The 18473-nt window shown below is 32.0% G+C and overlaps 1 protein-coding gene across 1 annotated transcript in view; it reads left to right on the plus strand.

Annotated features, from left to right (window-relative positions):
• The window catches only part of LOC145316358 (uncharacterized), a 65339-nt gene that overhangs the window by 18506 nt on the left and 28360 nt on the right, over positions 1–18473 (plus strand). Inside the window, exons 2-3 of the mRNA XM_080156799.1 lie at positions 14243–14331; positions 17412–17454. Of these exons, the coding sequence (XP_080012925.1) occupies positions 14243–14331; positions 17412–17454 (132 nt within the window). The remainder of the gene's footprint in view (positions 1–14242; positions 14332–17411; positions 17455–18473) is intronic.

Here is an 18473-nt window from a genome sequence, read left to right on the forward strand (position 1 = left end):
GTTAGCCCTGGTCTTCGGCCCCTTGGGGCTAACAAAATAAGTTTTAATCTTATTAATTTTTCAATTTAATATCAGCAAAAAGCTGTCTATAATACGATGAGATAAATAACTATTATAGGAATGTTTGCCTCACAAAATATTTGATATATAATGTATATGTAAAGTACATCCTATTTAGACAAAAAAATTCATTTATTATTTCTTTAATTAAAGTGAAACTTGAAGTGTGCTAAAATAACGATCTTGCACATCCCACCCGATACCCAACAAATGACAAGGGAAATAGCAATCTACATTGAAGTCAATTTTTCCACTGTCATAATATCCACATATAACAAGAAATTGGTCTTTTCTTTAATTTTTTCTAATCTTAATCTTTATTATTGCAATATGCTTTTTTTAAAGATCGTACTATGAATATTTTATTCTTGTTGATTCTAAATTATGAGTTGCTTGCCTGTAAACTCTTGTAAAGATTGATAAGGTCTCCAAATTTGTGTTCAATCACATCCGCTTAACACATCACATTACCAAAGTGTCAACATATAATTGCCATAATATAAAATAGCTAATCTGGTCTGGTGTGGCGAGAATGTTATCCTTTAGCATTGAATTTGCATTTCTGATGATAATTGACAAATTGATTAATCTGTGATCTGATATTCTAAGTTTTGGATCATTTCAATACTAAATAAGAACAATGATATTAATAAGAAGCACAAAAAGACAATAATGCTATTTTTCTTTAAAAGAGGAATGTTTTTAATGTTAGAACATGGACAACATACAAGAGTAAATTAAAAAAAATATCAGAAAATATATTATGCAGTAATTTTTTTGTCTCTAGCCTAAGAATTCGACAACTACTTAACTGATTTAGTTTTAGGGAAGCTATAAATTGGTCCAGGGATGGTTTGAGGCTAATATGTTGTTAGATTTAAGTGTTTTAGGCAATTGTCTTCCCTTCCCTGACCCTTAAAAAAAGAGCCTCTTGATACTAGTAATCATAAAGAGCATAGTTTAAGTTTTAGTGGTAGACTTCAAGAAGGTCGGACGTGCCCTAGCTATACAGTTGTTGCGCTTCTAAAAATTACAGGTCTTTTTGCGGGCATGATTGTAGAACCCATAGCTTGATCAAGTCTCCACAGACATGCATTAGAATAAAATATTATCTTTTAATGCATTTCTTGATGATTTTGCTTATCAAGACAAGTTCATTATTCAGGATCACGGTATCTACCAATACATAAATAACACACACACACACACACACACACACACACATGCTTAATCACAAATACATAAACATACATGAACACACACACACACTCTCACACACAAGCACATTAAAACGCACACATGTTTGAATCAAGCAATCTATAAAAATAATCTTTGAAAGTTTTTATTTTTTATGTTGTACAAAATTATGGATATTTGAAACGTCCATTGTTGAAAGCAATTGGTTGTAAACATAAAAATCAAAATGAGTATTCTTTTTCGAGAAGCTTGTTTTATATACGAGCGATTGCGAGGAAGGGAGGGGCTTAAAAAGATTAAAGCTATCCCAAGACCCTAATTTTTAAATCAAATAACCTAAAACCAGCTGGCACCTATGTAAAGATGTTCTAAAATGGAGAACTCAATAAGTTTAGTGGTTACTTATTTCTAGATCTTAACGGACAAACAAAAAATCTTTCTACTTTATATAACAGTATATTTTCTTGATATGTTAATTTGTGTGTGTGTGTTTGTAGAGTGAAAATGTAATCTTGGAGAAATGGTTCTATGATGATTGGATTCTATATACACTGCATTTACATTATATACACTATAAAAAATAAAACTTTTAATGCAATAGTTTGATTGTGAAGAAGATATTTACCTATTTTATTATAAAAGATTGTAATGAAATTTTCATGTATTCAATTTTTACTTAAATAAAAATCTATTAGTAAAATAAATTTCAATCTATTCAGCGAAAAAAAAAATTGGATCATGGAAAGAAAACGAAGTTGCGGGTTTCGTCGTATTTTCACAGTAGCTTTTCTTCTATTTCTAGCCCCTGCGGGGGGGTTCTAGCCCTGCGGGGCAATCCCTAACATTTACTTAACCTAACTTAACCTATAATAACCTTTCACAAGCTACTGTAAAAATCCGATAAAACCCGCAACTTCGTTTTCTTTCCAAGATCAAAAAATTTAAAATATGAATTTGTCTTTTAAGTTCATTAATTTACATGTATGGAAAAATATACATTTCTGAAGCTTTAAAATTAATATATTTAACTTTATAGTTATTGTTATCAAAGTTAGTAAATGTTTTTTAAAGTGTATAATTATATATGATCATGGGACTGCCTAATCTAACCTTATCAGCATCTGACCCTCTCAATATCAGTTGAAGGTATTTGCAAAGCCTCATTACTATTTGGGATGGATGCAAGGCCAATGACCGACACATTCAATTAATATATTGTACATTAATATAAACTAAAGTTAAAATACGATAATATATTAGGTGTAGACCAACTAAAGCAAAACTAGCCTCTAACTTGTTTGTAATATCGAGGGACGAGACAACAAATTGTAAAGTATATCTCACAACGAAGTTCATAAACTTATTCTGTCATTCATAATTTTAAAAAATGTAGGTTAATTTTAAATTTTAATTATGTTGTACAAAGTAACAGTGTCCTAACTTGTTTGCCAATATTTTTTATTTGCAATAGGGTACCTCTGTTTATCATTAATTTATTGTCCATAAACAAACTTTTAAGTGTTGCTTATGGTCTAATTTTGTCTTATATTATGTACATTTGATTAAGTTCGTTGTTGATCATTTTGAAGTCTCACACAATAAGTTTATAGTAAAACAAAAGAAATCATATTAAAAGATATTGAGCAATATTGATTAATATACAATAAGCCATTAGTATTATTTCCCAATATTATAGGAAGTACACTTTTTAGAAGCGAAGCTAATCTATAACTATGTTTTTTTTATCTTAAAAGGATCTTCAGAAAGAGTGGCGTTGACTTAAATTATACTTGTACCCAAAGTTTTATAATCCCTCTTATTCGTCGGCTTAAACTTCATAATCTTGATTGGGCATTATAAACTATCAGTTTTTAAACTTTTTAGGTAATTTTGTTAACAATAATTTATCGTCCAATGTCTTATCCCTGATTTTACATTGCCATTGCTGTGCTACTTGTAGATATAACTGTCCTTGTTATCGAAGAAGTAATTAAGATTTGAAAACAATGTTTAATGAATTTTCCAAGGCTATGTTAAATTAAATAGAAATAAGATCAAGATCCTTAATTGATTAATTATAATTAATAATATAATAAGAAATCAAACACATATGGTAGACAATTATGATCTTAATCAAAAACATATACATAAAAATTAATAAGAATATTGTTATATTTGTATTCTTGGACAATAAAGTAAAATAATAGAGGTGGCAAGGGTTGGATAACTATATGTTGACGGGTTGTGGATCCTGTGCCGATTTTCAATTTGGTCTTTGAATATTAGCCAATAGCATCGGAAATATTAACACAGCCAATAGTGAAGAAAGCAATTTGCTAGCAGACGAAGAAAGTTTCCCACAACTAGATAGTTTGTTGTTGGGTATTACATCTATACATTTATTTCTCTGACAAAGATTTATTATTGAATGCTTATTAAGAAGGTAAGATTACTTTGTTGAACAATTTAGAACAAATATTGAAATTAGACGAACACAGTAATAGTGTCTGAATGATTTTTTTTGTTACGTCATAATCAGTCAGACACTATTACTGTGTTCATTTTTGACATGTTTTCTTTGTTTCCTTTTTATTATCTTAGATATGTTTTGAATTTGTGAAAACTTTTCGGATGCCAGAAAGATACTTAGACTACTTTGCAGAAGTGATAGGCAATGGAATTATGGACAATGACATTCTAGAGATGCAAAAAGCAGAGAAAATACAAAATGATAGCCGTATTTAAAGTTGTATTTGGAAAATTGCTTATTTTTTAGAATTGTAAATTGGCTGAACAAATAGGTTTAAGATGGAAAGTTTAAAATGAAAACTGTTTAACGAGGTCATAGAGATCAGTTTAGAGCAGGCGCGTGTATAGGATTTTTATAGGGGGTGCCCAAGGTTTTTAAAAAAAAATTAAACATCTCCTGAATGATTTTCAACAACCTCATTAGATATAAAATTGAGGGGGGGGGGGTGTATAAAATGTACAGCGGGGTTAACCGAATAATTCAAGAAATTAGAAAATTAATTTGAAAATATGCAGGGTCATCCATGCACGCCCTTGGTTTAAACCCTGCACTATAAATAGTTTAATTCCTGGAATGTGCATTTTATAGATGCACCACATTAAAGTTGCAAATTTGTACAGTTTGTACAGCTTTAAATTAAGTAGTTGCCCTGTACATCTATATAAATTAACTAGCGGTTTCGCCCCTAACCTCTAACGTTCTTAATTTTAGCATTTCTTCTGATTTTAGAAAGGTATTTTTTGGTTGCTGCGTGCAAAGTAGTCCTTGTTTTTCTACTGATCATAGTGATAGTATAAAGAAGCAAATTGTCGTTCAATAATTTTTGGGAAAGTTTTTTTTTATCCGTTTAGGGCAGGTTTTAGATCATTTTTTTAGGGACATGCGACTACCTTAAGAAATATAGCCTCTTGTACTTCTACCCCCCAAAAAACCTCACAAAAAAAACTTTTTCTAAACAAAAATAAATATTTGTACCTCCCCCTCCCCCACACTCACTCTCGAGGCTTGGGGTGAAGCCGCTGGTGTTTGAAATACCACTAGCTTACGTAACATGAGACAGCATTTCAAGATTCTAAATTAAGAGCAACACAACAAATTCTTGTTTATCATTCAAATCTTCAATATTTGGATCAAACTCAACAAAAAAAAGACATTTCTTTCTTCTCGGTTGAAGAAAACAAAGATTCCGATAACGGTTTAAATTAACCATTTTTATCTTAATATGATATTTATTCACAAGATGCAAGATTAACTGTGGGAGGAGGGAGGTCCCATAGAGTGTGTGGAGGGGAGGGGAGGGGGGTCGAACATGATGTCTGAATAATGTTATTCATTAAGGTCTCCTATTATGCCAGGTGAATATGTAAACAATATTGAGAATATTGTACAATTCAGGGCGGGATCTCAATTCAACTCCTTTTACGTTGAAATTACTCAGACCTAACAAGTTAATGTACATAAATACATAAAAATATGTGTATATACTATTATACATTAAAATTTAAATATGTGTATTATGTTTATAACTCTTATATACACGTGTGTAAAACAGATATATATTTTTATGCTTTACTAATGTTTTGTTAAAATTTCAATAACAAACATAGATAATTGTAAAACTTAGATCTTATAATAAATTTGAAACAATTGGAATCCTAAAGACAAATTTATGAAGGTGCATGAAATTATGGGATTTAATAAGCGGGCTCGTACTCCCCCCCCCCCCCCAAAAAAAAAGGTGGCGATTTTACTGCCTATTGGTGGACAAAACTATGGTTTTAAAAAGTTATTTGATAAGTGGGCCCTTCCCCCACAATAAAAACTTATTGGGCGATTCAGTTGCCCCATATTAAGTGTTTCATGTGCTGACCATTATTATTATAAAATCGCCAGCCTTTATTCTCTTCTTTGTAGCTATCCGTTTCATAATACATCTAATAGCTATTATACATATTAAGTATATGTATGTAAGGAGATAAAGTAGATACAAGGCTCCATAAACTTAAGTTTGGCAAAGGTAATGTTAAACCAATTCAAAATATTCTTGTCCGTCCAAGATAAGGCATCTGGATTGCACAAGAGTGGGCGAACCCTTAGCAATTTCCAATCAATTTCCCTGGAACACATAATAACCCCCTGCTGAAAAAAAATATTTAAACTGTTCAATTTTTAGCAAGGTTCAGTTGAGCCCTGCAGGGTTAAAGCATGAACTATTCTTCTAATGAAAGTAAGGTTGGTGCCAGGTGTTGGGTAAGGGGGGGGGTGTTTGGTCCTCAGTTCGATTTGATGGATTCTACTACATACTCACAACAAATTTAAATTTGTGTAGATATAGCATTATAATTCTTGCTATTTTTGTTTTAATAAGATACAATACAGTTAATTTTATTTTTTTGCCATGGCAGCAAAAAAAATGGATTAATCCTACAATTATCATTTATTTTTCGTGGAAAATTGTCTATGATACGATACATCACCGTTAACGATACATAATTTTTCAGTATCACTCAGAATCAAAAGATTCGGAATTCAAGCCTACTGGAGAAAAAAATATAAAACTTCAATAAGAACTAAATCATGTCTTGAAATAATTTTTGCATAAATTACAGACAATCATTTTGTCATCATTCTCTGTTGAATAAAATAATTTAAAAATCACGTCTTAATGAATATATGTGCTATTAGTGCATGAACAATTGTGATTATGGTTTGATTATCATCATGTACATGCATAGATCGTGAATCATTACCATACCAGTTAGAGCCCAGCCAGAGCACAGTTATCCAGGGATCTAAAGGGATAAGACATTTGCTGATAAGTTGATGTACATACCCTATCATGTTACACAAAATTGCATATTCTGTAAATTACAATTAGTGGTCGAAACGTTTAGACACTGAGCTTAATAAAGCAACCAATTAAAATTTGATAATAGTTCCCAAAGTTGTTGAGCCAACTATCAAGAAATCGTTAGTATAAAACTTTTTGGGACTAGTGTAATAAACAGCCAAATGTTCCCTCCCTCCCTGACAGTTATCCATGGATAACATCTTATTTAGATGTAAATAAGATGAATTAAGTCCACAGCTCAGCAGCACCACTCACTTACACTTGCATTAACATTTCATATCATTTTCATTTCTAAATTTTAGGTTATGATTACTCTGTCACAGTACGATAACGCATAACCCACTGGGTCGTAAGACAGTATCAATGCAGTTGCTCTATTGTGACTTAACGACCATAGACCCAACTTTTAATGATGTAAATATAAGATAAATTATGTTATTGTTGATATCTTATGTCCGAATTAAAAAATATATTAGGTTTACAGATTAAAAAGTTTTGACGGCAATGTTAAACATGATACGGGGCTTGCTGGAGAGGCAGAATTTAAGGGGGTGTCAATACCCCATTGGAAAATGAATTTTGAAAAATCCAGATTCCCCCTTTTCACCTCATCCAGGCTTTACGTTTGGCAAAAATTATGAACTTAAAAATGACATAATTTAAATTCTATCGCTATGCTTGTTGCTTTAGATCTCTGTAATTGCTTGGAATTCTTATACTGTGCCTTTTTTTATTTGATCAAAAGAAGCAATTCATAATAAACCAAATTTTATTTCTCTAGAGTATAATTTATTTAATTTTTGTTGCTTGTCAAAACATTTTTACAATTCATTTGCATTTTTTTAGGCGCCTTCGATTTTAAACACTTTGATGTTGCTTGGGGGTCAAATATATTGAATAAAAAACTATTTTAGACAGATTTTAACGTAAAGAATAGAATTTATAATGAAATGGTTGCTGTTTTAGTAATTACGTTTTCTTTTACAATATTTCATATTTTCTTGGGATGCCCCTTATCCAAACTGGCTACAGCTGCCAAAAAAATCAGTTTAGGGCGTTTATGTATGTCACAATTGGACGAAATCGTTCTTTCTTCAAATTTATAAAACTAGATTAAATACAGAGAAATTTATTTCCAGTATGGCTTCCAAGCCAATTAATATCCGCTGGATTAATTCATTTATAATATCGTATTACAAACAAGTTTTTACGAGTATTTAAATGAAAAATCATAAAATAATACAAGTTGTAAAAGCCCTGAACAAAACTGGTTAAATCTTATAATTTTTCATTTTAATATTCGCGAAAAGCTGTCTATAATACAATGCAATATTAAACTATTTTAGATTCACTTAGATGTAGAATAAACCAATAAAATTTCTTCAAAAGAACCCCATTATAAATACCTGCGCACGCCCCTGATTGCATGTATGGGGGAGAGTCTAATTTTGTTTTGATGAATCAAAGTATATACATATGTACCAGTAAAAAATGGCAAGAATTCGGAACATGATGGCTATGTGATGCATTTAGCCAGGCTCGGCAGCCGCACATTTTATATAAATAAATCTGCAATAACAGATTGTTAAAAAATTGGACGGCTGCCAACAAGTCTGTGAATTGTTGATATACTTGTGACAGCGGCTGTCCAAAAAATGGGAGGCCGAATGCAGCTGCCAAACCCTGTATTTAGGAGAGTAAATATTGCATTGCAATTTAGGTTTACTATCTACATTCAAATATCCCATAAATTTAATGCAGTCCTTTTCAAAGACCAAGTTTAATACACTTTTAATCCTTATCTTGAATGTCTATAAAAAAAAAATTATGAGTTTTTAATTATTTACAAAGCCTCAGTGGAGAGCTAATGTATTTATTTGTTTTTGTAATAAAATCATATTTAATTATTTTCTTCAAATCTCATTTTTAATCACGTTTACTGTGTTTAGATTATATGCAAGTTTTGATCGATTGTAAAACTATTCATTTACATAAATATTTATATTTGCATACTTAAGTTATTTGCCAAAAATGTCATATTTTTTTCATGAAATTTTGCAAGAATTTTTTTTGCAAATCAGATAATTAAGAAAAGAATTTAGGGCATTTAAATGGGTTCAAAGAAAATCCCATATAACAACGATATTGTATAAATATGCTCCAGCTTGCCTTTAGTATTACTTCAATAAACAACAACTACAGAACTTATACAATCCTAAATATTTGTTAAAGATAAGAGCTTATTTAAGTATCTTGGGCTCTAAATGTATTTGTTTGCCTAATTTTTTCATTGCATTGCAAAAAAGTTTAATATTTATTTTATAATTAAGTAACCTAATTTTGTCTTCCTTGCTCGGGCTAGGATTCGAACCAGGGCATGGCAGCCTTGCGTAAGTCGACTTATTTAACCCGTTCAAGGTGCTAAAAAACTAAACTTTAATAACAGATGGTCATTTTTTGAACAGTTTGCCGATAAATTAATAGTTCATTATTATTATAGCAAAATATTATTGTAATTTCTTTTAATTTGGTAATGAATACTTTTTTCTCTAAAAGTTTTTTTTTGCAATGAATGAGAAAACCAAAATAATTATCTTTAATATATTGAGTTGTTTACAAATTTTTATGGTATCGCCATTCAATGGACTCTCAGAATTGTTGTTCGTGGGCTAAATTTGGATGAAAAAAAATATTGAAGCTCCATATTTGAGATTTGCCAATTAAGGATTTTGATTGAGGCGCGGAGAAAATGCAAAATATTTTCATTTTGATTTGTCCTGCCAAACAAATCTATAGAAATCTATTATCTGCTAGAAAAAGGAAATTTTTATTTTTAAGTTCAATATTTTTGTGTTTCTCACTGTTCATTGTTTTCTCCTTATGTATCGAAGCTACTGTATAGCACAAAGTGTATGTTAGTTCGACACTCCTTACTTAATTCCAGTTTCTAATTACTTTAATGCTATGAATATGTTTATTGGTATCCGTCTGTCCAGTTTTACATTTAATCTGCATAAGATCTAAATATTCTTTTTTTTTTGTAAAGATTTCGTGTTTTTCTGCTATGTATCATATCCCCCAATCCCCTTTCTCTCTCTGGCTCTCTCTTATAATTACTTAGCATATAATTTTTTGGGGGTTTCGCTATTTATAAATACTAGCGGCTACGCCCCTAGAAGCTTCTTGGGGCACTGCTAGGAGGGGGAAAAGTTGACCTTATCCCATTTTAAATTTGAGTTTCAAAAGAGTTAAAAAAATATTTTTGGGAGATACAATCATCCTGTTTCTTTGCATTAAATGAGAAGAATTTAAGAAAGTTAAAAGACAATGCATTCCTCTGTTATAAATTATTTAAATGTGAGTTGCCATCACTAAGATGTTGCTGCATGACAGAGCACCTAGTTAAATTTGGTATAATATCTTTTATTGCCAGTGGACCCACCTATTCCACCCCTCTCAATAATGTCAATACTAGATTTTGGACACTGATTGGTTACTGCGGGGCTCTTAACTTAACCAATAAATGTAAAAGTATAAATGAAACCCAGACAGATAGTTCCAGTGGTGGGGACCTTTTCCTATGCTAGAAAATTGCTTTCTGCTCTTTTGCAGCGACTTGGCCGTGTTAATATTTCCGACGCTATTGGCTGATATTCAAAGACCCAATTGAAAGTCGGCACAGGGTCCCCACCACGAAAACATTTATTTAACCTCTGTCCCCTCTATTAATTTACTTTAATACTTGAACTAATCCGAATTTTTCAAAATTAAAAAAGAAGGGGAGTTAGGTTTATTATTTACATTCTATACACTGGTCGCCGGAAGGAAAAAGCAGTTTTTTGAAACAGGCTCTCTGAGATTATTACAGATTCTGATATATACATATATAGACTAATGAAAAATGCAAAAAACGAAATCAAAAGCGTTCCTTCTTGGGAGAAAATCCGGGAAAAAGATTTTAGCTATTTTTAACCTAAAATTCACATTGGCAAGCCTGCAAAAAATATATAGACATTTTAAACATGTCATTGCTCAGTACCTAGAAGTGGTAGAAAAATGCTATGCATACCATTGGAAAGCTCATAACCTCTAGTTTTCATATTGGTATATAACGTTTTTGTACTATAATTAGTTTTTGAGTTATCCTCTGAAGTATACACAGGTTTAAAATGCAGTTTTTTCTTGAATTTTAAGTTTGACACTTGTTACACAAACCTTTTTAAAATTATATTGCCCATCACCTAGTAGTTATATGATTATTTTATATAGGTATATTTGTATATTTTGGGTGCATTCAATTTTAGCTTAATTAAAAATAGTCTTTGAAATGTATATGGTTCGACATTGTTGTAAAAGCCAAGGAGGGAGGGGTGGGGGGGGGGGAGTTTATACACTCATAGGCAATGAAATTAAGTATAAAATTTTGCTCTGGATGTTTTTGGGTTTGTTGTTATAGTTGTTTACCTGATTCTCTTTGTAAGATCTCTTATATGATTAAATCTACCAGTAAAAATATTTGAAATTGAATTTTGGCACTATCCTTCTAGGGGCTAGTGGGGTTAAACAGCTCCAAAACACCAACATCTAAGGTCTGAACTTATTTTTAGAAATATCAAACTAATTTTTTGTAAACTTTGTTTTGCATACTTGAGCTAAGTAGCCACCAAAGATTTTTTTTGCCACTTTCCTTCTTGGTACTAGTGGGTTTTAACACCCCCCAAAACACAAATATTATAAGTTTTGAGCCTATCTTTAAAGATATCAAGATGATTTTTAAATTTAAAATTTATTATCATAATTGAGATACATAGCCACTAAAGATTTTGCCCTGGCTGTTTGGACTTGTTGTTATAGTTATCAAATGATTCTTTTTAAAATTTTCTTATATGATTGGATCTACCTGTAAAACTTTAAAAATTTTATTTTTGGCACTTTCCTTCTAGGGGTAAAAAGCCAATAAAACATTAAAATTATAAGCTATGAGATTATTTTAAAAGATATCAAGCTAATATTTCTAATGTACACATTTTTCACATAATTGAACTAAGTAGCTATTACAGATTTCAATTTGGCACTTTTATTCTAGAGCCTAGTGGGGTAAAACATCCCCCAAATACAAATATTATGAGTTCTGAGCTTATTTTCAAAGATATCATGTTGAACTTTAATGAATGATTATTTAGTTCAATTATTTGAGAAAAAAAATTTCATTAACAAAATCAGCCCATAGACGTCCAAGGGGGGGGGGGGTAACTGGGCGATTACCCCCCCCCAAACAAATTTTTTTTCATTTTATCCCCCCCATTTAAAATTTACCCCTACCCTGGGGGTGCCGTAGGCACCCACAATATTAAAAATCTCTAACAAAAAAATTTTTAATACTAAATATTTAATCAAATTTAAATTACCCCCCCAAAAATTTTACCCCGGGGGTATATTTTGGGGGGGGGTAAACTAAATTTACCCCCCCCCCCCCCCAACAGACTTCAGGGGGGGTAAAAAAAAAATTTCTCGCCATTATACCCCCCCCAAATACGAATCACCCCCCCCCCTTAAAATTTTTAACCCCCCCCCCAAAAAAAAAAAAACTTGGACGTCTATGAATCAGCCCAATATTTCTTTTAAAAAGCCCAGAACTTAAAGTTTTAGTAGTTTTGGGGGCAGTTTTACCCCACTAGCCCCTAGAAGGCAAGTGCCAAACTTGGGGTTTACTGATAGATTTAATCATATAATAGATTTTACAAAAATAATTAGGTTGATAACTTAACAACAAGCCCAAACATCCAGAGCAATATTTTATACAAAATTTCATTGCCTATAAGTGTATGAACTCCCCCTCCCCCTTGGATCTTATAACTTTACAATTGAAGGTGTTTCACCACACTAGCCCCTAGAAAGAAAGTGTTAAAATTAAATCTTTAGTAATTATGTATCTCAAGTATGTGAATAAATTTTAAATTAAAAAACCAGCTTGATATCTTTAAAAATAACTTATAATTTTAGTGTTTTGGGGGCTGTTATAAACTGCTAGCCCCAAGTAGAAAAGTGCCAAAATGAAATCTCTATTGGCTACTTAGCTCAAGTATGCAAAAAAAAGTTAATGTTAAAAAAATTAGCTTGATATTTCTAAAAATAAGTTCAGACCTTAGATGTTGGTGTTTTGGAGCTGTTTTACCCCACTAGCCCCTAGAAGGATAGTGCCAAAATTCAATTTCAAATATTTTTACTGGTAGATTTAATCATATAAGAGATCTTACAAAGAGAATCAGGTAAACAACTATAACAACAAACCCAAAAACATCCAGAGCAAAATTTTATACTTAATTTCATTGCCTATGAGTGTATAAACTCCCCCCCCCCCCACCCCTCCCTCCTTGGCTTTTACAACAATGTCGAACCATATACATTTCAAAGACTATTTTTAATTAAGCTAAAATTGAATGCACCCAAAATATACAAATATACCTATATAAAATAATCATATAACTACTAGGTGATGGGCAATATAATTTTAAAAAGGTTTGTGTAACAAGTGTCAAACTTAAAATTCAAGAAAAAACTGCATTTTAAACCTGTGTATACTTCAGAGGATAACTCAAAAATTAATTATAGTACAAAAACGTTATATACCAATATGAAAACTAGAGGTTATGAGCTTTCCAATGGTATGCATAGCATTTTTCTACCACTTCTAGGTACTGAGCAATGACATGTTTAAAATGTCTATATATTTTTTGCAGGCTTGCCAATGTGAATTTTAGGTTAAAAATAGCTAAAATCTTTTTCCCGGATTTTCTCCCAAGAAGGAACGCTTTTGATTTCGTTTTTTGCATTTTTCATTAGTCTATATATGTATATATCAGAATCTGTAATAATCTCAGAGAGCCTGTTTCAAAAAACTGCTTTTTCCTTCCGGCGACCAGTGTATATGATAGATTTTGCCCCTACTTTTAACACACAGCCAATTCATACTGCTAGCCACAAAATTGCTCAAAATTCCCAAATAGCCACTTACAATGTGCATATATACAAGAAGAACAGATGTTGAAAGGCTAACACAGAGGCTAATTATGGTTTGGGTCGAGTATAAATTAGCTGATAGATTTGTCTTGCATATACGGGAAATAAGACAAACATTGGAAGTTACACATATATCTATTTATCTATTCTTATTCTTAGTGACTTTAACGATACATAAGGAAAAAGCTTTTCTTATAAAAAATGTTACTTTTTTTTCCTCGTATTTGAAAATGATTATTTTTGTAACATATTCGGTTTTTATAGTGACAAACAGATATCTCTCACATTGTAGACGCTCTGACTTGTTAACAAAGAATTTAGAGGGACCGTCTAACCTTTAATTGCTATCTATTACATCGTATTATAGACAGCATTTTTTTCAAATTATGAGATTATAATTAGTTTTGTTAGACCTGAGGGGCCGACGGCCCAGGCTAATAAAATTAGTATTAATTAATATTATGACCGAGAGAGATGATTTTTTATTTTAATATTCGTAAAAAACTGACCTTAATACGATACGAGAGTAAAATTATAGACAAAAATTCCTTTTTCAAAAAAATGACATGTTTTTTTTATTTCAGATGGTGTCCCGCAAGAAAATTCTATCTCGGTCCCGAGATGATTTGGATAATATTTCCGATCAAGAAGAAGAAAAACCATTCACAGCAAGGTAAAGATACGAAGCGCCGAAAAGTGTTATGTGTGACGTCATAAAAAGAGGAAGGATGAGAGGAGAGGTGGGAAAGGAAACCTCTTTAAAAAGATAGATTTAGACGTATTGTTATGACGTCACGCATGACACTTTCCGGTGCTACTAAAGACACAGTTTTTTGAAAAATTTCACATAAACCGCCAGCAGAATGTAAGTCTAAGTATAATCGTCATATGATACCTTTAGCTGTATGTATATCTTTTTCTAAACAGACAATTCATCCTTCTGATTTTTATTGCACATGGGTTTAAATTTTAGGCTTATGCGTGGTTTAGGCGCAGCTGCCGAGCCCTGATATAAACCAAATATAAAACAATAATAGCGTAGTTTGAAACGGTCCGAAAACGGGCAGATAAAAAGTAGATTCGCCTCTCTGATTATTGAGATTCCTTCCTTTTAAAAAATACTATTGTCAATACTTTCCCCCGAAATGGCTAGAAACCTTCCCGGGGCCTTTATGAAGCTTCACTGTAAAGATAACCATATCGGTTCAGTGGTTAAACACACAAATAGACAGAAACATATCCTGCTTCTTTAAATATAGGATTATGCTGTAATTTTAATAAATGAATAAAGTAAACATGCTAGCTGAGTTTAATTTTTTTTATAATTTTGAGACTATCTAGACAGTTAAAAACATGAATATAGTAAACATAGATTTTATCAGAAAAAAGAAAGATTTTGTTGCATAACATGAATGATAAGAAAAATAAAAAAACTTCTCTTTAGTTTTCATTTGCCTGTATGTCTATGTATAGTTTTTCTTTCCACTCTTTTTACCAGGGGGGGGGGGGACATTAGGCTGTTTATTACACTAGTCCCCAAAGTTTCATTAAAATGTTTTTTTATTAGTTGGCGTAACAACTTTGAGAACTGTTATTGAATTTTGATTTGTTGGTTCATTAAGTTTCGGCCACTGATTGTAATCTACAGAGGGGGTAATTTTGTGAATCTTCATTGGGGATGTGCATCAATTTATCGGCCTTTGTGTTATCCCTTTAGATACCTGCTTTTTACCCTCTTCATAATATACTGTTGTAATATTTCGTCCCCTTTATCCAGCTAAAAGTTTCGCTAAAGCAGACGTATTTATCCATGTTTTTTTCTTGAAAGATGATATTGACATATTTGGTCATCTAAAGATCACCCAAATGTGTGTAGAGATGTTAACAAATGATAAATCTTCTAACTATCAACGTCTTAGCGCTTAGTGTGTTTCATTATACATTTTCTCAAACTAGATCTACAAAGCAGGGTTCTAAAAAGATGAGGCAATGGCCGATAAATTGATGTAAATTTACACAAAATTACCCCTTCTGTAGATTTTAAAGAGTGGTTTCTACGTTTGATCGCCCAACTTAATTAACCACCTAATCAAAACTAATTAAAAGTCTCAAAGTTGTTAAGCCAACGAATAAGAAAGCGTTGTTATAAACTTTGTGGACTAGTGTAATAACAGCTCAATGGCCCATCTCTCCCTATCATCAAAGGAAAACCTATCCTATATGGTTAAGAAAGATGGCTGTCTTGTTAATTTAATTTTTATACACTCTATCCATAAATTTGATATCGAATATTGGTATTCCTAGTAAAAAACTACAGCTATTCACGAATCACTACCCACAAAAATATGATTTGATTTTTCTATCCAAATATCTATAATTAGCAGCTACGCCCCTAGAGGCATCTAATTTTTTTCTAGAGTGATTTATCTTAGGAGAGTGGTGGTACCCTCCCCCAAATTAGTTATAAACCTTCCTAGGACCTATGAGAAGCTACCCTGTTAGGGAGAACCTGATCGGTTCAGTGGTTAGCGAGATCCTTCGGTACAAACAGACAAACAAACAAACATCCTGTTACTTTATTATAAGGACTCTAGATTTTAACTGATTAAATTATACACTTACAAAAAACTTCAGGAAAACTATCCTTCAACAAAATTGCCTGAAATCTGCATTTCTTTCCCCTTTTTTCATTGGTTCTAATGACTTATAGACTTTCCCTATTCATTTTGTACCTCCTCATCACATATTTTCTTCCCCCTTTCATCACTCCTACGCCTTCTATGAAATATTCAGGGATCTTAAGGGATAAGACAATGAGTGATTAAACTATATACATACATCATCAATGATGATAAACAACATTACTCCCTTTTTAGATTAGAATTAATGGTTAAAAAGTTTAGACACTCTAGTTTTGACCTAATAAATCAAATTTACCATATATGAACTGAGCCAACGAATAAAATAACATGGTTATAAAACTTTGGGTACCAGTGTAAATTATGTCTCCTACCTCCCTGTAAACACTTGACTTAACCACGTAATCCCCCAGCCCGTATTACTCTTTTAGCTGACATCAAGTGTGTGTGTCTGTGTGTGTGTATGTGTATGTGTGTATGTGCATGTGTGTGTGTGTGTGTGTATGTGAGTGTGTGTCTGTGTGTGTGTATGTGTGTGCGTATGTGTGACATCTCATGTCATGTTTCTCTTTTTCCTTTTTGGAACTGAAGCATAGATTTGTTGTATTTTGAAACCCATGTTGGCCATTTCCCTTATTCAGACAGTGGACCTCTCTTAAACACCCCCCTCCCTCCCTCCCCCCCCCCGCACATAATTTATAAAATCCCAGTTCTAGCTCCTAAGACTTTTTAAACACACCTCAGGAGAGAGAGAGAGCTTGCAATTTTTTTCAAAAACCTAACCTATCCAGAAAAAAAAAGAAGAACAGTACTATAAAATACATTTTGTTTATAAAATCTAAATTATTACAGGTGGGGGTGGGGGGGGGGGGGGGTTTCCTGCAAGCGAAATAATTGATTACGTCGCTAATCGGTGGAGTGAGAGAGTTATGTATGAAAGGATAAGTATGTATTTGGATAGTTTATTGTTAAAATTAGAATTTATTAGGATTTATCCAGGGATGAAGGATGTGGAACGAAACTTTTAAGAACGCACAAAATATTTATTAATTTGTTTACTATAATTTTTTTTTAAATTAAAGACAAACTACATTATGATAATTTTTTTTTACAGGTTTGAAGAAGATGTTTGGTACACAAAACAGAAACTATTTTCGGTAAGAATTTTTTTCATAATAATATTTTTCTTTCAACTAAAATTACATGAAAGATTGTTTAAAATGCCAATTTAAACAATTTCATATATTTGTTTAATACCTATGGTCCTTGGTTAGTTAAAAGTCGACCTAGACATTTGTACACATCCCAACAGTAGCAGACAACCAACCATTTGATTGCACAACATTTTGTTTTTGAGTTCTAACTGTACATGTAAAGTATTAAGTTGTGCCTGTTCTGTTTAATATTGCGCATAACACCAAATGGGACAAATTTTTAAAGTCTTTGAGTATGACGCGATTTACACAAGATTTAAAATCTTTATCTCCCCTCCAGCAAGTAGATGCGTACATTTGCGGCTGAATTTAAAGGAATTTAAAACAGTCCTTTCCTTCAAAGGCAGAATTCCACACGAAAAGTTTCTTTTGTAAAGGTTACTAATTTGTCTTGTCATAACTATTACTGTTTCATTCGTGTAGGATTACAATCTATATTATTGAGAATGTCTTAACAAAGTAATTAAATGTTACTGGTAAAAAAACGCAGTATTAGCATTTATGGTAACGCGCTCGCTTTTTGCTGGGAAGGTGACGAGTTCGATACACCCGAGACTTCAAATTAGTATCTACTACACTGGGTCCAGAATGTTTTATAAAAAAATTTAAAATGGGGGAAAGCCTTTGCTAATATACAGGCGTGGCGCAACTTGGAACCTAGTAATAGTGTCTAACTTTTTATCTTTGTGACGTAACAAAAATCCATCTCTTTTTTAGGGGGTTTCCTTCTCACCTTCCCTCTCATCCTTCGATTTTTGTTACGTCACAAAGACAAAAAGTTAGACACTATTACTAGGTTCTGCAACTTGTTATTTTGCACACACAGACAATCATAATGTGCATCAAAGAGCTTGTTGTCTGACGGTTGTTACTTTGCTTATTTCCCAAGATATTAATACAGAAATCGCGCCTTGCGCAAGGTACAGACAAAAAAAATTAGGCAAAACTATTTTTCTTTTATC

The sequence above is a fragment of the Acartia tonsa genome, chromosome 4 (assembly GCF_053477335.1).
Source record: "Acartia tonsa isolate MP-2025a chromosome 4, ASM5347733v1, whole genome shotgun sequence".
NCBI lineage: Eukaryota > Metazoa > Arthropoda > Copepoda > Calanoida > Acartiidae > Acartia > Acartia tonsa.